This window comes from Macaca nemestrina, chromosome 1 (assembly GCF_043159975.1).
Source record: "Macaca nemestrina isolate mMacNem1 chromosome 1, mMacNem.hap1, whole genome shotgun sequence".
NCBI classification, from domain to species: Eukaryota; Metazoa; Chordata; class Mammalia; order Primates; family Cercopithecidae; genus Macaca; species Macaca nemestrina.
This window is the reverse complement of record NC_092125.1, coordinates 81,003,361-81,025,395: the sequence shown is the minus strand read 5'-3', so window position 1 is coordinate 81,025,395 and position 22,035 is coordinate 81,003,361. Positions and strand designations below refer to the sequence as shown.

Below are 22,035 nucleotides of genomic sequence, written 5' to 3'. Positions count from 1 at the left end.
ATTCACTTTAATGTAATCACGGGTAGTTACTGGGCACCCATAAGGCCAGAAATGAAGCTGAATTACATACTTATAGTACCCTTCAGAGGTAGCTAGAATTGTAAGATGCCTCTCTTTAAGTATACATGTCGGAAGGTAACCATTGAAATACAGATTGATCACAGCCAGAACACAGGAGGTGATCCCATATTGTTTGAAGACTTCTCTTCAGGATAAATCCCTCTTTGTGAAAGTGTGTATATAAATATGGAAGTACATGTGTGTATATACATATGTAAGTACCTATGCGTATATATACAATCATTTGTCACTTAATGACAGGGATGCAGTCAAGGAAATACAGCCTTAGGTGATTTCGTTGTGTGAGCATCATAGAGTGCACTTATACAAACCTAGATGGTAGAGCCTGTTGCTCCTAGGCTACAAACCTCTACAGCCTGTTACCATACTGAATACTGTAGGCAATTGTAACACAGTGGTAAGTTTTTATGTATGTAACATAGTAGAAAAAGGATAGTAAAAATACATATAAAAGATAATAAATGGTATACCTTTATAGGGTACTTACTGTGAATGGAGCTTGCAGGACTGAAAGTTGCTCTGGGTGAGCAGTGAGTGAGTGATAAGTGGATATGAAGGCCTAGGACATTATCGTACACTACTGTAGACTTTATCAACACTGTACAATTAGGCTAAACTAAATTTATTGTAAAAATTGTCCTGTCTTTAATAACAAATTAACTTTAGTTTACTATATATAAACTTTATTGACTTTAACTTTTTAAAACTTTTTGACTCTTTTGTAATACCATTTAGCTTAAATACAAACACTTTGTACAACTGTACAAATATATATATATTCTATATATATATATATATATTTTTTTTTTTTTTTTTTTGAGACAGCTTTTGAGACAGTCTGGCTCTGCTGACCAGGCTGGAGTGCAGTGGCATGATCTCCGCTCACTGCCACCTGCATCTCCTGGGTTCAAGCAATTCTCATGCCTCAGCCTCTGGAGTAGCTGGGATTACAGTCGTGTGCCACTAGGCCTGGCTAATTTTTTTTGTATTTTTAGTAGAGACAGGGTTTCGCTATGTTGACCAGGCTAGTCTCAAACTCCTGTCTGCCAGTGATCCATCTACCTCAGCCTCCCAAAGTGCTGGAATTATAGGTGTGAACCAATGCGCTGGCCACAAAAATATTTTTTCTTTATGTCCTTATTTTATAAATGTTTTCTATTTTAATTTTTGTTTGTTTTTACGTTTTAAACTTTTTTTTTTTTTTTTTTTTTTTAACAACTAAGAAACACACACACATTAGCGTAGGCCTCCACAGGGTCAGGATCATCAATATCACTGTCATCCACCTCCACATCCTGTCCCACTGGAAGGTCTTCCGGGGCAGTAATACACATGGAGCTGTCATCTCCTTTGATAACAATGCCTTCTTCTGGATACCTCCTGAAGGACCTGCCTGAGGCTGTTTTATAATTAACTTTTTTTAGGGGGAGGCTGAGGCAGGCGACCACCTGAGGTCAGGAGTTCAAGACCAGTCTGGCCAATGTGGCAAAACTCCATCTCTATAAAAATACAAAAATTAGTCAGGTGTGGTGGCTCACGCCTGTAATCCTAGCTACTTGGGAAGCTGAGGCAGGAGAATCACTTGAACCTGGGAAGCGGAAGTTGCAGTGAGCCGAGATCATGCCATTGCACTCTAGCTTGGGCGACGGAGCGAGACTGTCTCAAAAAAAAAAAAGAAAGAAAGAAAATTAACTTTTTTTTTAAATAAGTAGAAGTACAGTCTAAAATAATGATAAAAATATAGTAAGTACAGTAAGTTCTATGTAAACAATATACTATAAAAAGTATAGTATATACTAGGCAGTTGGAATTTTTCAGCTCCATTATAATCTAATGGGACCACTGTCACATATGTGGTCTGTCACTGACTGAAACATTATTAAGTGGTACATGACTGATTATAATAATTTTTAAGCCTCAGAATGCCAGGACTCAGTATAATAAATTTTATCATAAAAGAAATATGAGAATTATAACCTTTCTGCTACAAACTACCAGTTTGATGACATTGAGAGGAAATCTTCTCAGGACTGAGAATAAAATGTACTCATGTATCTCTAACTGGGCATCTTCTATACAACTTTTTTTTTTTTTTTTTTTTTTGTTAAACAGAGTATCATTCTTGCCCAGGCTGCAGTGCAATGGCATGATCATGGCTCACTGCAGCCTTGACCCCCCCGGGCTCAAGTGATCCTCCTACCTCAGCCTCCTGAGTAGCTGGGACCACAGGCCTGCACCCCCATGCCTGGCTCATTTTTATTTTTATTTTGTAGAGACAGGAGTCTCCCTGTGTTGCTCAGGCTCAAATCTTTTAATTAAAGTACTATAGAGAGGAGGCCTTCTCTTTTTCTGGTACCCCATGTCTCACCTAAGACCTTGTAGATAGGATTCATTTTCCATGAGGGCTCTGAGACTCTGGAACTTACTCTTCTTGGAGATCTGACATTACTCTGAGGATACTGGTACCTAGAGTACACCATGGATATTTTAATTTTGCTAAGACCTTCAGTAGACAAATGTACTGTGTAGCTCTCAAATGGTGTAAGGCTGGGAATTTAAAAATATATATTAATATGCATAATAAAATTGATTAAAAATTAATCATTTAAGATATAATTTTTTATTTTGCTTCACGGAAGAATTCATGTTTCTTTATCTTCTTATTCTAGTCCTAAAGAATATTCTTACATATAATAAAGAATTCCCATTTGATGTTCAGCCTGTCCCATTAAGGTAAAAGAAACATTTATATTTGTTTTCTTATTTTATTTTTTACCTCTTTTTCAGATATTTCTGGGTTTTCTTAAATATCAACTTTAGTATTATTGATATCATTGACATCAACAGTGATAACAGTATATCAGCATTTTATTTTATTTTATTTTATTTTATTTTATTTTATTTTATTTTATTTTATTTTATTTTATTTTATTTTTGAGATGGAGTCTTGCTTTGTCAGCCAGGCTGGCATGCAATGGCGCTATCTCGGCTTACTGCAACCTCCGCCTCCAGGTTCAAGCAATTCTTCTGCCTCAGCCTCCCAAGTAACTGGGATTACAGGTGCACGGTGCCATGGCCAGCTAATGTTTTTGTATTTTAGTAGAGACGGGATTTCACCGTGTTGCCCAGGCTGGTCTCGAACCCCTGAGCTCAGGCAATCCACCCACCTCGGCCTCCCAAAGTGCTAGGATTACAAGCATGAGCCACCGCACCCAGCCTATCAGCATTTTTTAATATCAGTATCTTGCCTGGGAAACAAGTATTTGTGAAGCTTCTCTAGTATATTTAGTTTTGCAGTTCGTTGTTTTTTCTGCCCTTTTTCATGTAGAAGAATTTTGGCACCTGGTGAAGAAGAGAATTTGGAATTTGAAGAAGATGAAGAAGAGGGTGGTGCTGGAGCAGGGTCTCCTGATTCTTTTCCTGCTAGAGTTCCCGGTAGGTATCACTTATTAAAAATAAACATTACTTAACTGCATCCAAAGTCAGGGTGTTTGAAACTTACTTTGGTATTTGCTAGTGGGGCAATACAACCACTCTAAAGCTCATGCTAATCTTAGGCAAACTTTATTGGCAGTAGCTATTTCATAAGTAGGGTGTGAAGTTATCTTACTCTCCGTGTCAGGGGTCCTCAGGACCATCCCCATGTTCAGTGATTCTCTAGGATGACTCACGAGGCTCACTATATAGTTATATTCATAGCTAGGAATCATTACAAGAGAATGCAAGAACAAAATCAGCAAACAGAAAAGCCATTCAGGCAAAGTCTGGAGGTAACCAGGTGCAGGCTTTCAAGAATCCCCTTCCTGTAGAGTCACATAAGATGTGCTTAATTTCCCATGCAACAAGTTGCGACAACATATATGAAATGCACAATGTTGTCTACTAGAGAAGCTCTTTAGAGTCAGTGCCCAAAGCTTTTATTGGGGACTGGGTATGTGGGTACTTTCTGCCTGGCACAGACCAAAATTCCAGACTACAGAGGAAACAAGGTGTTTAGCACAAATCATATTGTTTACACAGTTTAGGCACAATGACCATTCTTACCAGGGAATGGTGGGAACCCTCCCCAAATCCAAGATCCCAGATGCCAGCCGTGGACTGACTTTGCAAGGAGGTTTTCTAAGAATAACAATCTTAGGCCTGCTATGTTAATTCTTTTCTGTATACTGTCATAAGTACTTATTTTGTTTTGTTTTCTTTTGACACAGAGTCTCGTTCTGTCACCTAAGCCCTGGAGTGCAGTGGCATGGTCTCGGCTTACTGCAAACTCTGCCTCCCAGGTTTCTAGCAATTCTCGTATTTCACCCTCTCAAGTAGCTGGGATTATAGGCACATGCCACCACGCCTGGCTAATTTTTGTATTTTTGGTAGAGACAGAGTTTTGCCATGTTGGCCAGGCTGGTCTTGAACTCCTGACCTCAGGTGATCCACCTGCCTCAGCCTCCCATAGTGCTGGGATTACAAGGATGAGCCATTGCATCCAGCCATAAGTACTTCTTTAATTAATCAATTTGTGGTGGTTAAAAGTGGACCCATGGGAGTGGATACTGAACAATTGCCCTTTCTTCCCCATCTTGTTTTGAGGAAGCAAAGAATATATGGCAAACTTTTTTATTTCTGGAAGCTCTCCATGAGTATCTTCCCTCCCTGTAAATAACCTTGGCAAGCAGCCTGGGTAAATTTCTTGCCTCTCCCAATTACTGCTTTACTCTTTTCTGTTCTGTTCTGTTCTTATAAAGTATAGTTTTTATTTCTGATAAACTAGTTTACTTTGGGAAGTATAGCAATCTGCTATAATATTGTGATGCATTTTAGAAGAGATTCTAGAAGCTTTCCATTATAGTTAAATACAATCTGTGTGCTGTTCAGATAGCTTTCATCATAATTAATATTCCAGTATTTTGAATACTTCTTGAGGAGGAGTCATTTGGAGTAGGAACAATATAGGCTCGGACCAACAGATAACTGGGCTTTTGAGTCTGGGCTCTGCTAATCACTAGTTGAGGTACTTTGCACCTGTGTCTTAAACCAATCTGAACTTCTGTTTCTTTATAAAATGGGATAATGATAGTGCCTAACTCATACATAAGGTTATTGTGAAGATTAACAAGATACTAAGTATAAACCATTTAGCATTGTATTGTTCATATGCTGAATATTAGTGGTGGCTGTTACTCTTATCATCATCTCTACATGGGGATAACAGTACCTACACTGCAGGGTTATTGGAAACATTGCAGGCACTATCAATCAATGGTAGCTCTTATTGTTAATAATGTTTCTTTGGTACAAGGGCATTATTTCCAATCTACTTTGCTTTATGAAGAGAGAGCTTTATTTTTCTTGCTTTTATAGGGTATTTCAAGATTGCCAAGATGGTGAGATATTTTGCTGTTTCACTGACTCGATAATTTTTATTGCCTTTTCAAACTACATACTGTAATTGGTGTAGCTTCCAGTTCTATAAATTTCTGTCTGATTTGGTTGTTTTCCTGCTTACTGTACTTCTGTAGCAAACAAGAAGCAGATGATGTAAATCATGAAATGGGCAGATGAAGGTCTTTATGGGGTTCAGATTGCCCAGTTGAAAAGGAACTTCTATCATAAATCCATTTGCTATGTAAGATTAAGCCCGAACTGAATTTGTATTCTGATACAGCATTGTGATATTTCGGTTTCAGAGATACAAATGCATTACTGAACCATTCTAGTCCCTGAAATTTTTTCCCCCTAAAAGAAAGAGTATGTATAGTTTAATTAGCTATATTTGGTTTGGGATCATATTGTTCAGGGCCTGTCTTATTGAAAAATAGCTTGTAAAATTATATTCATTGACATAGCAAGATGATACTTTTAATTATAGAGCAAGAAAGAGTTTCTTGTGACCCAAAGGGAACACAAGATTTAAAATCAGTTTTACTGGGATATTTACATATGTGAAATTCACTTGGCTGGGCGTGGTGGCTCACACCTGTAATCCCAACACTTTGGGAGGCCGAGGCAGGTGAATCACCTGAGGTCAGGAGTTCGAGACCAGCCTGGCCAACATGGTGAAACCCCATCTCTACCAAAAATACAAAAATTAGCCAGGCGTAGTGGTGGGCACCTGTAATCTCATCTACTTGGGAAGCTGAGGCAGGAGAATTGCTGGAACCTGGGAGGCGGAGGTGCAGTGAGCCAAGGTTGTGCCATTTTACTCCAGCCCAGGCCAACAACAGTGAGACTGTGTCTCAAAAAAAAAAAAGAAAAAAGAAAAATTCACTCTTTTTAATATATACCTTTAATGAGTTTTGAACAACTCATATACTAACCACTACCACTGTTAAGCTAATGAGGTGTGAGGGTATGACATATGGTTTGTAGATATGGTATGACCAAAAATAGTTTTTTTCTGATTTAAAATTTAAAAATGACTTTCTAGGCAGTCTGTCATGAAAAGAAAAAAAAAAGGTAGTCAAGCTTACTTACCTTTCTTGATATTAATCTCCTTCCTTCCTTTTCAAAATTTTTTCATTTCATAAGGCAAACATATTTATGTTATATAATTGGCTTAGCCAAATGGGAGTTAACTTTTCTAAAGATAGTCTTGGTAGATTTCATTTAAATAGAAATTATAAGCTTATAGCCTATTATTTATAACCTAGAAATGTACTGATACTCTCGAATTGTAAAGCTATAAAATGATAAACCAAAGCAATATAACTTTAAAAATAGCCAAGACACAACTTTTTACAAGACTTTTAAAAGCATTTTCTTACTAAGTAATGTGATTCAAGTTCAAATAGTCCTAGCAGTTTCAGAATTATTATGCATAGGTACTGGTTCTTCATCTCTTACATAGGCTTATGTATGCATAAAACATTATTTTTGACACTCAAAATAAACAATGAAATTTACCTATTTAATGTCAAGCCTGTATTTATTTTCTGCTGTATAACTACTCAATTCTGAGTTGAACTTGAAAGAAGAAAACATGGATTTTATTTTCAGCTGAAATGAAGCAGTTTCTTTTCTTGCTCGCACACATGTAAGAAAGTCAAAAACTGCGACAAATGTTCATTGCTTTCCTGTGACTATCAGGGCATTCTTTTTTTTATGGAAATCCAGAACATGTTTAGGGGCCAAGCAGTTAATATCACCTGAAGTGTATGGTTATGTTTACAAACAACTTTAATCAGGTATAGTTTTAATTCAACAGACCTACATATAATATAATTTCAATGATAATGGCCCCTAAAATTTTTTCAAACTTTTAAAATAATTTCAAAATGAACTAACTTATATTTTCAAAGCCTTTCTCGTAAAAGCTTGAGGAACCCATGTTCTTCAACTGCTAATCAATTGCTAGCTAAAATAAATGGTATATGTATTTTAATATTTTACCACAAGTTCTACCTCTAAATGTAACTCAGCAATTCAAACAAATGAATGGTATCACCATGACCTGTTATCTATGTGCAATGCAAATTGCAAAGATTTTCTATTGCCAGATTTTCAAGACACATTTCATGTGTTATCTGCCATCTACCAAATATTGTAGCCAGTTTGAGCAATATCTTTATCTTAAATTGTGTTAAAAATTATCTCAAAATAATGCAAAGCATTATCAAGTATATCTTTTTTTATTATATTTTGGCAGCACAAAGAAATATATACTCAAAACAAATTTGGATGACAGAGAAAATCAGATACGTACCAGATATGCAAATTTAATTACAAGTATGATAAAAATGGTGAAAACTAGCAATGTGTATATTATCAAAATGTATATATATTATCGTATGTATGTATTATGATGTGATAATGTTGAGTTTGCATTTTAGACACCTCAATGAACTCTGTCCTGAAAGTGTAGATAAAAAAATTATGTATTCCTTGTTCATGACATTTAATTTTCAAAGCACCAAGACAACATAAGGACTGACCTTTCATTGAAGTACCAGTGCCTGTGACAAGCATCTATAAAATATTATATAAAAATCATTAACAAACTTAATAAGCAAATTCAAATTACAGTGTTTTCAGAAGATACAATCCTTAGTGATTTTCTGAGAAGGCTTTGCCTCTTTAACGTTCTGGTCTAGGTGATGATACACTACTATTTTAGAACAAAGACCATCATGCCATTTGCCCTTTTGGACCAAAAGAAAAATTTTCCTTTTGCTGTGGTATATGATGTAAACAATAGCAATTTTTTTTTAAAGCAGAAATAATGAGACAAAAAAGGAAATGGCAGCCTTCCTCTTCTCTTTGTGAGGACAGGGTCTTAAAGGATTTCCCTGACTTCAAGTTCCTTCCATGTGACCCCAGACTCCTCATCCATTCATAGTCTGGTTCTCCATAATCTCCATTGTCCAGAGTGCCTTTGGCCACACACAGAACTAGTCAATGTGAGAAGATCCTACTCCTTGCAGGGATCTCCATTTTTATCAGCTTCCTCTTGGAACAGAGAAGTTGTAAGTGAGGGGCCTCAAATATTCCTCCACTTTTCTCTGTACCAGCTGTAGGAGGGAGAGTGGTACTGATTGCTGGACACCTTGGTGGTCGAGGATTCACATGGCCAGCCTGGACAGAGGACTTGCTTGCACAGTCCCCATCTCCTCCCCATGGTGGCAGTGGCTATAACACACTCTTTTGAGAGCCTGCCTTGTTGCTAGGTTAGGCACTTGTACAGTTTTCAAAACATTCTTTTTTTTTTTGAGACAGAGTCTCGCTCTGTCGTCCAGGCTGGAGTGCAGTGGTACAATTTCAGCTCACTGCAACCTCTGCCTCCCGGGTTCAAGCAATTCTCCTGCCTCAACCTCCCAAGTAGCTTCAATTACAGTCATGTACCACCACACTGGCTAATTTTTGTATTTTTAGTAGAGACAGAGTTTCACCATGTTGGCCAGGCTGATCTCAAACTCCTGACCTCAGGTAATCCACCCACCTTGGCCTCCCAAAGTGCTGGGATTACAGGTGTAAGCCACCGTGCCCGGCTAATTTTCAAAACATTCTTGAGTGAACTGGTCTTTGTTGAACAAACTTAGCCATTTCTGTGATACCTAGAACCTCTTTTCATTTTATTTGTGAGAATTTTGACAGTAGCACCTCAGTGAAGAAAGCCATGAGTTGACAGTGTCAGGGTTTTCTGTTTGACACCACAGTGTACAGCCCAGGGCAGTTCCTCAGAGGTACACGTGAAGACAGGGCGTGAAATCCAGCTTGGCCTTTGCTTGTTTGGGGACTTCACAGCAGAAAAAATTTTCTTGAGTTCACCATTAGTTATACACCTTACAAATGCTGTAGCATGTCATTTATTGGTAAAATTTGTAGACTCAGTAGAGAAGCTATTTTTTTATAGTTTATCACAAAACCTCTTCAGGATATGAAAAATCATCTCTGTGTGCACTTATTGTGCAGTTTGGGAGTAGAACCTTTTAAATTTCTTATACTATATCTTGTCCTAAAAACATCTTGTAATTTCACATGCAGGCATTATGAGATCCTTGCCTACTGTGTGACTTTTCTTTCTCTGGGCCTTACGTTGTGCTATTAATTTCCTTTTTGAGCCTTTTTTAACTGAACATTACTTTAAAAAAAAAAAAAAAGCTTTACTCTATTTTAAATGGCCATTAGGATATCAAAATAATCAGTATCTTTACTTATCAATGGTTGTGACTTGTAGTTGCGATTTTTCAATTTTGTTGGATCCATCGCTGCATTGATAAAGTGTTTTTCACAGATGATGCAACTTGGAAATTATCCATCCAGGTACAACCTTATTAATAAGTAGGTCTCATCATTAAATGGACTTTTTTGTGTTCCCCAGTGCACTAGTGCAGTGAAAGGATTCAGAAGCTTGAAATTCATTGTTTTTACTTAGAATTGTCTCTATGCTTAGGCTTAGAACCTTCCTCTCCTAGCTCATACCTCTTCTTTAGAAGTCACATTGAATTGAAAAATTTCCTCCAGTTTTCTTTGCTACAAGTAGAGCATGTTTGCTCCAGCTGTTGGTGCATAAGGGAAGGTTGGGGCAGATAAAGCTGAAGAGGCTGACATCAGACTGCTGTATAGAGCTCATCAGCTACCAGTGGCTTCCCCTGTCTCCTGAAAAAAAAAAAATTAAATGGACCAAATCAAGTGAGCATAATCTTAACTGCTTACTGCCATATGAGGCTCAAAGACCTATAATAAAATTGCTATAGGGGCTGCATAGTCTCTTTTCATCACTGTGAACCTGCATTGCTCAGTACAAAGCCCATTGCAGGAACTGCAGTTGGTAAAGTTTTATAAATGTAGTTACTTATTCTCATGTTACTCTATACAGTTGAATGCATCCATTTTTGTTTTAGAAATCTGGCTTTTAATACATTGCCTTGATTTTTAATTATTGTATGTTTTTATCTTTGACACACAAATATGTTAACTTTTTTTTTGTTTTTTTGAGACGGAGTCTCGCTCTGTCTCCTGGGCTGGAGTTGCAGTGGCCGGATCTCAGCTCACTGCAAGCTCCGCCTCCCGGGTTCACGCCATTCTCCGGCCTCAGCCTCCCGAGTAGCTGGGACTACAGGCGCCGCCACCTCGCCCGGCTAGTTTTTTGTATTTTTTAGTAGAGACGGGGTTTCACCATGTTCACCAGGTTGGTCTCGATCTCCTGACCTCGTGATCCACCCGTCTCGGCCTCCCAAAGTGCTGGGATTACAGGCTTGAGCCACCGCGCCCGGCCCAAATATGTTAACTTTAATCTAGCCCTGGAATGGTATGGTATTACCCTAGTATTTTATCTTCTTTCATGCATATTATATAAGGCAGTACATTGATAATATGTTTTCAGGCCACGTGTTTACTAGAGCATAATAACCTCTAAAACTGTAAAATTCATTTATCATTCAACAAAATATTTCTAAAACAAAGATCTCTTTATTACTAGTGCAAACAATACAAAAATGAACAGTTACTCATTCCCGTTTTTCAGGATGCTCACCATGTAAGACAGAGCCAAAAAAAGTACATCATCATGGTTAGAGGTGGACACAGTATATTATGAGTGAACGAAAAAAGGACTGAAGGAGTTTAGCAAAAGTAATCTAGCCAGAACTGAGACTCAAAGGGTGTGTAGGAGTTGATTAGGCAGGGAGAGAGCACATTAGAAACCACTGAGAAATACACCTTTCTATACTATCTATAGTCTTAATTACATAGCTTCAGCTGTTCCTTAGTCAAGATAAAACTGAACCTTCATGATGGAGTGCAATGTTTTATGTTCTACCTTGAATTAGGGAAGAACTGAATAAATTAGGTATCTTTCCGGCTTGGAATCACTGCCTCCATATTACATTGTTAGAAATATATTTAGTAGTTAGATTAAACCTTATTATATTCTCAGGCAGAAAAAAAAGTTTGTTGGTAAGGAAGAAAGAAATGTTAGCCTCGTTATTTCAACTAAAAGATCTAGATAATTATAGGTTATGAAAGTGATTCACCTAAAGGTAGAAGAATTTTTAATATTTACTTGGGAGAAAATAGTCTATCATAAAAGGAACTTCTCTCTTTTGTCTGTCAGAAAACACCATAATCAAAGTCAAAATGACAAAGGACTAATATCCTTAATATATAGAGAAAATTTTAAGTTGTGACAACACCCCCAAAACATTAGAAAATTGGTTAAAATATATGAACAGATAGTACACACACACACACACCCCCAAGATATACAAATAGCTCTTGAACATATTAGAAGATACTCAACTTCACACATGATAAAAGACATGCAAATTAAAACTACTGCTGTTGAGGCAATAGGGAAATGGGCTCATTCATCACTGGTGGGAATAGAAAGTGATAATAGTCCCTTTAAAGGAGAGTTCAGCAATAGCTCAATAATAACAAAAATATACAAGTTTTCTTAGTTTAGCAATCCTGTTCCTAGGAATTTTCTCTGAAGATACACTTCCAATAACGTGTAAAAAAATTTTTTTTAAATACTTGCATATACACCAGGTTCTCTATTGAGGTGTTTTTGGTAATAGTAATCTATTAGAAACAACCTAACTGCCATACGAAGATTGGCTGAATGAATAGCCAATACATGGACTATTACAGAAAATAATTAGGAAAATCTCCATAAACTATTGCATGATTTTTTTTTTTTCAGAATATATTGTTAAATCAGCAAGATGCATATATCAAGGTAATTCACATTAGCAGATTAAGGAGAAGAATCTCATGATCTCAAGAGATGCCGAAAAAGTTTTCAATTACATTCTAATTTCTTTCATGATTTTAAAACTTTCTTAGCAGACCAAGAACAGAACATTTTTAATCCGATAAAAGGTAGCTATAATGACATTTAGTGCCTCAGTCATATTTAGTGATAAAATAGAAAGCTTTCCTTTTCAGATCAGGAACAAAACAAGGGTGCCTACTATTAACTGTTTTCCTCAACAGTGCTTTAGAAGTTCTAGCCAGTGTACTAGTATAAGAAAAAGAAATAAAATATAAAAATTGGAGGAAACTTGTCCCTTTATTTGCAGATGTTACGAATATGTATTTAGAACATGAAAGAGAACCTATGGATAAGTCGTTAGTATTAATAAGAGAGTAGAGTTCCTGAGTATAAAATCTGTACATAAAAATCAGTTCTTCCTACCAGCAGAGGTATTATTAAAAAATCGATCCTATCTCTTTAAATAAGCAATAAGTGCTCAGAAAATGAAATATTATAACATCTATAATAGTATCAGAAAAATATCAAGTATCTTATAATAAACCCAACAAAAGAAGTATAAGACTTTCGTGAAGAAAAGAATAAAATTCCATTGAGAAAATTAAAAGTCTTTAAAAAGCTGAGAGATAACAGTTGATGGATTGGAAGAAGCAATTTCTAAAGATGTGATTCTTTCTAAAATTGATCTAAACTTCACTGCAATTTCAACAGGTGGGTTTTTTTTTTTTTTCTTAATGTTCATAAGGAAAAGAATGGGAAATTAGACTGTAAGATTATTCCATTAAATACACAATTACTAAGTTGTAAATTATTTCCTGTATCAATAGTAACTAGTGGCAAATGCCTGTAGTCCCTGGTACTCGGGAGGCTGAGGTGGGAGGATCACTTGAACCTAGGAGGTTGAGCTGCAATGAGCTGTGATTGTGCCACTGCACCCCAGCCTGGGTGAAAGAGTGAGACCCTGTGTCAAATAAAAAGTAATTTAAAAGGATTTGTTGATCAACTGTGGTATTATATTTCTCAAACATTAGGATAATATAAGAAATATTTTAAAAGTTTTTTCTTCTACCACTTCATACTGAGATGCAAAGTATATTATATAAATAAGCATATACAAAGTAATGAGTTTATTATTAATTATGTGGTAATTTATAATTGGGCTTCCTGGAGTGACTTGAATTTCTGACAAACTTGAATAATTTCTGCTTTAGTGGTGACTATGAGACATGGAAGTGCAGATTTCTCTTATGTATAATTAAACATTTGAAAAAAGTAATGCCAAGCGTTTGGGAGTTTTGGGAACCAAAATAATGCCTGGCTGGTTATTAAGTCAGTTACGAGCAAGGCTGTATCTTCTCTGTGTTTGTTAAAATGCTTATTGTGAAATGACATGAAGCTTTTATTGCTTTTTCCCTGTTGCCAGGTACTTTATTACCAAGGTTGCCATCAGAACCAGGAATGACGTTACTCACTATCAGAATTGAGAAAATTGGTTTGAAAGATGCTGGGCAGTGCATTGATCCCTATATTACAGTTAGTGTAAAGGGTAAGTAACTCTGTTTACTTTTTTTCCCTCAGGTGAATTTTATAATGTTGCTTCTTATTTGGGACAGCTTTTTTTTGGTGGTGGGGCAAGGAGTCTTCTGTATGTGACAACTCGTTTTAGTTCATTCTATTATATAATGAGGCAAAGTCCCTGAAAGAGATCATCACTTCTTCACTGAACACTTTTGAGAGATTTACTTATTTTCTTATTTATAACTTACACTGTTTTGCTTTTAAGTTTTTCTTTGTGTATATCTTTTTATTCTTAAAATCCCACCTGGGGTGCTGGCTACACATCTTTATCAGCAGATACATCATTTAGGATACAGGTTAACAGAATATCCCTCACCTTCCAAAGGTGTGTAGGTTTGTTTGCAAAGCCCAGTGTTCTGTTTCCCTCCTGCGTTAGGCCCTCTCCTTCCTGTCCAAGAGAGAGGTCTACATTGGAGAGTCCTCCAAAGGTGGATGAGAATCAGGCCTTAAGTGAATGATCAGTGAGGACAGGGAGAAGGACAGATCCATAGCATGCCTGCTCTGAACGTAATCCTGTGGAGCATTCAACAAGTGAAGTATTTCTTATCCTTAACTATGTTACTGTGGTTAGGAAGCATGATTATTCTTAGGATTTGGTTTTTTTCTCCTATCCAGTGAAAAGGTAGTTAACCTTTTCAGTCCTTCAGAGGGAAACCACATTGGTTGAATTCTTTTGTTGTTGCCAAACATTGTATATAGTACTTTCTTTATAAAGTACTTAACAGTCTTTTAAAAATAATTATTGGGCAATTGAGAATGAAGTTGTCATACTCCTATCCAGAAACAACTGCACAGCTAATCCAAGTGGTTTACTTTAATCTGTAATTTGAGGCAAGTCAAAGAAACAGATAGGGACTGAAATCAAATGAAGAGAACTTTTGTCAGTCATAGAAATAAGTTCAGATTCAAAAGTTCATTAGTACCAATTAAAATAAAAAGGAATTTGGCCACAGAGAGAGATTATTTGGAGACCATGATCCACAGCACTAATGCTGTGAAACTTTAACTTCTGATGTTATCAGTTATCAAATATATGGCCTACTGGAAAGTATATATACTCTACATTATAGTTTGATCGGTCATTTACAGAACTGTGTAACTCATTCAGGAATGTACACTGTAAAACACAAAGATATTTAATGATATTGTAGTAGCTGTTAAGTTACCTTTGCATACATGTTGAACTAAAACATATTTTTGTAAATATCTTTAAGAACTGAAACAATGAACTATATTGTTTTAAGTTCTCTAAGACAAATCTGTTGAGTAATACGTAAACACTTGAGTAGTCATTAAATGAGTCCATGTTGAATTTGATTAAACTGGAAGATTCCTGGATCCAGAAAATTAAAACCATACACAATAATTTAGTGTTCTGTCTAGTTGGTATAAAACAGGTTGTTATAACAAATATAATGAGAATTTAGATAATATTTGTAAAATTATTCATTGATGGAAGGGTTTCAGTGGCAATTTTCATGTCCATTTTTGGTCCTTAGATTTGAATACAGCAGGGGGATTCTGATAATGTTAGATTTAAAGGCCTTTCCAAACCATATACTTGATCAAGTTTGGAAATTAGGGGTAAGGTCCCATTGAGGCATATTATTTACATTCTAAGTTTTTATTGCAGACAAAAATATAGTGGCCTATTTCCTAAGGAAAACAAAAAGTTCTTTTCACTTCTTCCCTATAAAGATGAAATTTTGTGTTCTACAAGCTTTCTTTTGTACCTGATTGAGACAGGTTTCCTCCTTCCCACCGCGAAGCCTCCCATCCCCTCACTCAGCCTCTCCACATGCCTCTGTGATCACCTGCAACTCTTCAGATACCTGCTCACACCAAATGGGAATTTCTATTAGTCCAAGAATTTCCTCTCACCTTTCTGCAAGCATCCTTATGAAATATACCCCCTGTAGTTGGCAGGGTTTTTTTTTGTTTATTTGTTTGTTTTTTGTTATTTTGACACGGAGTTTCACTCTTATTGCCCAGGCTGGAGTACAGTGGCGCAATCTTGGCTCACTGCAACCTCTGCCTCCCGGATTCAAGAGATTCTCCTGCCTCAGCCTCCCAAGTAGCTGGGATTACAGGTGCGCACCACCACGCCTGGCTAATTTTTTGTATTTTTAGTAGAGGCGGGGTTTCACCATGTTGGTCAGGCTAGTCTTGAACTCCTGACCTCAAGTGATCCACCCACCTTGGCCTCCCAAAGTTCTGGGATTACAGGCGTGAGCCCCCATGCCCTACCTAGTTTGCAGTTTTTTGTTTTTTGGTTTTGTTTTTGAGATGTCACCCAGGCTGGAGTGCAGTGGTGCAATCTTGGCTCACTGCAAGCTCCGCCTCCTGGGTTCATGCCATTATCTTGCCTCAGCCTCCCGAGTAGCTGGGACTACAGGTGCCTCCTATCATGCCCGACTAATTTTTTTGTATTTTTAGTAGAGATGGGGTTTCACCGTGTTAGCCAGGTGAAACTGTGTTAGCCAGATCTCGATCTCCTGACCTCATGATCTGCCTGCCTCGGCCTCCCAAAGTGCTAGGATTACAGGCGTGAGCAACCGTGCCCGGCCTGCAGTTTTTAAGTCTGTATACTTGAATGTTCCTAAAGAGAAACTTCTTTTCTCTTTAGATCTGAATGGCATAGACTTAACTCCTGTGCAAGATACCCCTGTGGCTTCAAGAAAAGAAGATACATATGTTCATTTTAATGTGGACATTGAGCTCCAGAAGCATGTTGAAAAATTAACCAAAGGTTTGTAATCCTAAATAATCATTGGCTTCTTATGGACAGAATTCTCATCTTATTTGTGTTTGTACATGTGAGGGACCTAGCATAGTTAGTATCTGGCAGAAGTAAATGTAACATAGTGTTTATTGATTTGAATAAATATACGTATTTTTAAAATTTAGAAATTAGGAATTGTGTTATCTACTTGTCTGATAACACTGTTATATAGTAAAACAATCTTTGATAATACAATTTTATTGTCTTTACCAACAAAACAAAGTTTTTCACACACTGAAGGGCTGGGAGAAGCAGGAGCACCCTAAGGCTCCCTGATGATTAAGTTTAATGATTAAGTTTTAATCTTGAAATTAAGAACCAGGGTTTTCTTCCAGGATTTCTAGTTTGGTAGAACGATAACTTGCAGTTAATTGTTAGGAAATAGGAAAGGACAAAAGCAAATTTTTGAAACAGTGAGGTTACATTTCCAAGTACAGTTCTTAGTATTAAATACCCATGCTTTTTGCCCAGTGAAAATTTCGGTGTTCTCCAAAAAGGTGACTTCAGAATCCCTTTATCACCTGAGGGTTCAATTGCAGTTTCTGAAATGTTCAAGCTCTATAGGATATTCAAGTGCCTTTTGAAGTGATTGCCTCAGCATCTGAAATATTCGATATTTCACTTCTCAAGTCTGATGCTGCTGCCTCCTCTGTTCTTCTACTAAAAGACCTTTCAGTGCTTCTGTTAGAACAGTGGTTCTCAGAGTATGATTCCTGGAACAGCAGCAGCACCTGGAACCTTGTTAGGTGGCACCCCCAGACATCCTGAATCCGAAACCATGGGGACGGGCCTAGCAGTCTGTTTTAGGAAGCCCTCTAGGTGATTCTGACATACACCAAAGCTCCAGAGTCGCTGTGTTAGAAGACTATATATGTAGGAGGTGCTTAATAAATAGTGTTGAAGAAATTTCAGTTACAAAGTATGTCTTCTGAACAAAACTGTTGATTTGTTTCATTTCTTTAACTCTGTTGCCTTAAGAAATGTTTGTGATGTGGAGGGGAGAAGGTGGAGTGTTTCATGGGTTAACTTTTCTATTTTATTACACTGTGTTCTTTCTTAATGACTCGACTCACCAGATAATAAAAGTAGAACTAGATTAAAAATTTGACTCTATTCGTTTTCGCCAGCTTCAAACTTACTGTTTACCGTCACTGTAGTTTTAACTGATATTAGTGTTAATGACCATACTTTCATGTTTACAAACATTTTAACTTAATCTTCCCAGGATATTCTTGTTTTATGTTTTGTTCTTTCTTATAAAAAGCATGATGAGGGATGCAGGAAATATATTATTTACAGGTGATACAGATTAATAATTTAACTTCCTCAGAATGATGGTAACATATTTGAACTTTGGCATTGTTTTGAAATGTGACTTTATCATTCACATTTATTCAAACCTCAAGACACAATCATGAGGAGGAGATGGGTTTCCTAGCTGAAAAGACTCTGGTATCTTAAAAATCTTTGAGGTTTTCTAATGACAAAATGCCTCTTGAGTATTGTGGGAGGGAGCAGAGAAGCCACCGTTTGTGGAAATGGCAAGGTCACACACCTAGGGAAGAGATGTTACCAGTAACCTAACTATTGTAATCCTTTCGAGCATGTTGGGAGTAGATGGCTGAATATGCCCATCTCTCTCTCACCCACATCCCATCGTCTCCTGAACAACTGGTTTTTCTTTCCTCCCTTGCCATGTGATGTGGTCCATTTGGACCCAAGTGCCAATGCTGTACACACATTTCTGAACACTGCTGAACTTCTAGTGACTTGGGAGTTTTGTCATCAGTGACAGTATTAAATGTATGTTATCTTTGAAAGCCAAGCTCCTGGACTGCTCTGGTTAAGGCAGTATTTAGAAGTAACCAGTGAAGAGTGAGACACTGACTTCCTTCCTTCGCTTTCCATGCCTTCTTTAGAAATTCATTTTTCTCGGCCACATTGATGAGGCAACTTATTTCTCCATTTTTAGCTTTTTCCTGCAGGATTGGGGGAAGAGTTTATCTGTTGGACTTTGGGGACATAGGACTGTCTAAATTGCTTATTTTTTTCTTTTTTTGAAACAGTCTTGCTTTGTCACACAGGCTGGGGCACAGTGGCATGATCATGGCTCACTGCAGCCTCAGTCTCCCTGGGCTCAGGCAGTCCTCCCTCCTCAGCCTCCCGAGTAGCTGGGACTACAGGCACCTGCCACCAAGCCCGGCTATTTAAAAAATTTTTTTGTAGAGGTGGGGTCTTACCATGTTGCCCAGGCTGGTCTCAAACTCCTGGGCTCAAGTGATCTGCCCACCTCTGCCTCCCAAAATGCTGGGATTACAGGCATGAGCCACCGCACCTGGCCAGAACTGTCTAAATTTCTCATTATCACTTGCTCATTGGAGGAGAGTGGCAGAATAGATAGATTTGCTCTTTGAACCTTTTGTCTTCTACAGCACTGCCTTGACACAAACATGCAGTTCCAGGAAAAACATCACAACAGTGCTTTGAATACTGCAAAAGGTATTAGGGAAAGAGATAACATTTTACAGCTCAGCCAGCATGTGATTTATGTTGTTTGAATTCCAAAATACCCCCAGGATTGAATTTTTGAGTTTTTGTTTCGGGGTAAGGGAAATAATTCAAGTTTAAATTTTTTTAGGAACTCTTTTAAATGCATTTTCTACCTAATGAGTTTCTTTGTGTATTGAAGTATCTTCTTTGTTCTTCTGTGGCATTTCGTATTTTATAGCAGCTTATGATTCTACCTGTGTACATAACTGTTATACATTCTTGAAGCAGTCTAGCTCAAGAAGTTTTGCTATAGTTTGTAGAATTGGATGATAAGGAGAAATGTCACTCTTCTCAGATACAGACGAGTTTGGGGTGACAACCATAGTAAGTTCCTGTCAAATCATTGAGACTGGCACAAGTTGTTTTGTCGAATTATGCCCGCTGTAGCTGTTCATATGCTTCTGGTGATCAAAGAAAATGAATTGACACACAAGAAATGTGCTATCTGTGGTTTATGCGGCTTGTTTTAATTCCTTAGGTGCAGCTATCTTCTTTGAATTCAAACACTACAAGCCTAAAAAAAGGTTTACCAGCACCAAGTGTTTTGCTTTCATGGAGATGGATGAAATTAAACCTGGGCCAATTGTAATAGAACTGTAAGTGGTGTGCATATAGAGTTAGTACTAATTTGATGGTGACTAGTATGTATTTCTTCTAAATCCCCCATATCCAGTATTTAACCTTGGAAGAGTTCAGTTATCAAAGTGTTTTAAACAATCATCCTTCTGTTGTGATTACAGATACAAGAAACCCACTGACTTTAAAAGAAAGAAATTACAATTATTGACCAAGAAACCACTTTATCTTCATCTACATCAAACTTTGCACAAGGAATGATCCTGACATGATGAACCTGGAACTTCTGTGAATTTTACCACTCAGTAGTAACCATCATAGCTCTGTGTAGCGTATTCACCCTTCAACAGGCAGGAAGCAAGCCGCACCCAGACCAGTAGGCCAGAGGGAGTCCAATGCAAAGCTGTACCACAGAATTCAAAGTCCAGCACATCACTGACATATAGGACTCCTTTGGATACAGGTTTATTGTAGATTTTGAAACATGTTTTTACTTTTCTATTAATTGTGCAATTAATAGTCTATTTTCTAATTTACCACTACTCCTACCCTGCTTCCTGGAACAATACTGTTGTGGGTAGGATGTGCTCATCTTCAGACTTAATACAGCAATAAGAATGTGCTAGAGTTTACACATCTGTTCACTTTTGCTCCAGTATGCTCTTTTGACTTAACTTCAAGCTTTGGGTTGATGTGGGTAGGGTAGTGTCAAACTGCTTTAAGAGGAATTGGACCAGTTCTGCGGCCTAAGAAGGTCTGTCTGGATGTTTATAGGCAGCTCCTCTGAAGTGGCCTAAATTCACCCTGATCTGATAGTTTTCCTGCTTAGAAAGTGTGCCTTGGCCAGATCAGTATCCCATATGGGAGTGTTCCCTAGGTTGTAGCTGTGATTGTTTCCAGATGACCAGATTGTTTTTCTGAAAATGAGCATATTTTTAGTCATGTTGATTAGCTGTTCTTCTACATCACATTGTTACTCTTTCTGATGATGATTCTAGGGTTAACATTGGAACCATCTCAAAGTAATTACAAATTTTTAGATGGGTTTACAATGTCTTCTAAACATGTAATCTAAAAATAATTGAGTCAGATGCTAACGAGATACTGCAGGCATAACTGCTGTTTTTCTGACAACTGATTGTGAAACCTTAAAACCCGCATACCTCTTCTTATAGTGAGGAGTATGCAAAATCTGGAAAGATATTCTATTTTTTTTATATAGGTAGATAGGATCGCCATTTATTTCCTATTTAGATATACTGACATTCATCCATATGAAAATATGCAGGTCATTAGCTTACTATAATTTGACTATTTACTTTTGACTTAATGGGGCATAAATAAAACTTTCATAGTACACATGAGGTGGATATTTGATACACAGAACATTTGTGGTGGACTTTCTGTGGGTTAGATGTAAAGCCCACATATTTTAATATTCACTATTTTAAATGAGCAATGCATGAGGGGAATGCAGTGTCAGTACCTGGCCTATTTTTAAACTAGTGTAATCACCCTAGTCATACCATTCAGTATGTTTGCTTTTTAAAATAAGTAACCACAATTAAGTTGTTTTAGCCCTTGCACTTCAAGAGATCTAGTCTTTACTTTCAGTTGTCTGTTAGGTCCATTCTGTTTACTAGACGGATGTTAATAAAAACTATGTGAGCCTGAGCAAATTCTCGGCCAAATTTAGTCTTGTCTCTCATCTTGATTGGATTAATTCCAAATTCTAAAACGAGTCAGTCCACAATAGCTCTAGGGGATGAAGAATTTGCCTTACTTTATTGTTCACTCAGTTCCTAAGACTGTGAGTTGTCAAATCCCTAGACTGTAAGCTCTTCAAGGAGCAAGAAGCGCATTTTCTCCGTGTCATGTAATTTTTCTAAGGTGCTTGGCAGCACTCTGTACCCTGTGGAGTACTCAGTACCTTTTGTTTGATGTTGCTGACAAGACCTAAAAAATAATCCCTTAAAAAAATGATTAAAATGTAGCAAAACCGATGTATTATTTTTTCTCTTTTCTCATAAACCGTAAGATATGTATATCAAAGTGATAATTTATATGAAGCATCTGCTATCCTTCACATAAGTATGGTTTATATGAACTACAAATACCTTTCATCAACATTAAAGAAGCTTAAATTGAACACTGTGTGATTAGCTTAACTTTAATTCGGACTTGAATATAATGAGAAAATGAGTGATTGTCTTGCAGTTGACACAGAATATACTACATCCCACAAATTACTTACTTTCCA

General features: G+C 37.1%; 1 protein-coding gene across 1 annotated transcript in view; it reads left to right on the top strand.

Annotated features, from left to right (window-relative positions):
- LOC105493460 (axin interactor, dorsalization associated) overlaps positions 1 to 21,778 on the top strand; it is a 42,680-nt gene extending 20,902 nt beyond the window's left edge. The window contains exons 5-10 of the mRNA XM_011761136.3: positions 2,751 to 2,814; positions 3,410 to 3,516; positions 13,713 to 13,835; positions 16,494 to 16,616; positions 19,678 to 19,795; positions 19,940 to 21,778. Of these exons, the coding sequence (XP_011759438.1) occupies positions 2,751 to 2,814; positions 3,410 to 3,516; positions 13,713 to 13,835; positions 16,494 to 16,616; positions 19,678 to 19,795; positions 19,940 to 20,036 (632 nt within the window). The 3' untranslated portion in view covers positions 20,037 to 21,778. The remainder of the gene's footprint in view (positions 1 to 2,750; positions 2,815 to 3,409; positions 3,517 to 13,712; positions 13,836 to 16,493; positions 16,617 to 19,677; positions 19,796 to 19,939) is intronic.
- Positions 21,779 to 22,035: the final 257 nt, after the last annotated feature.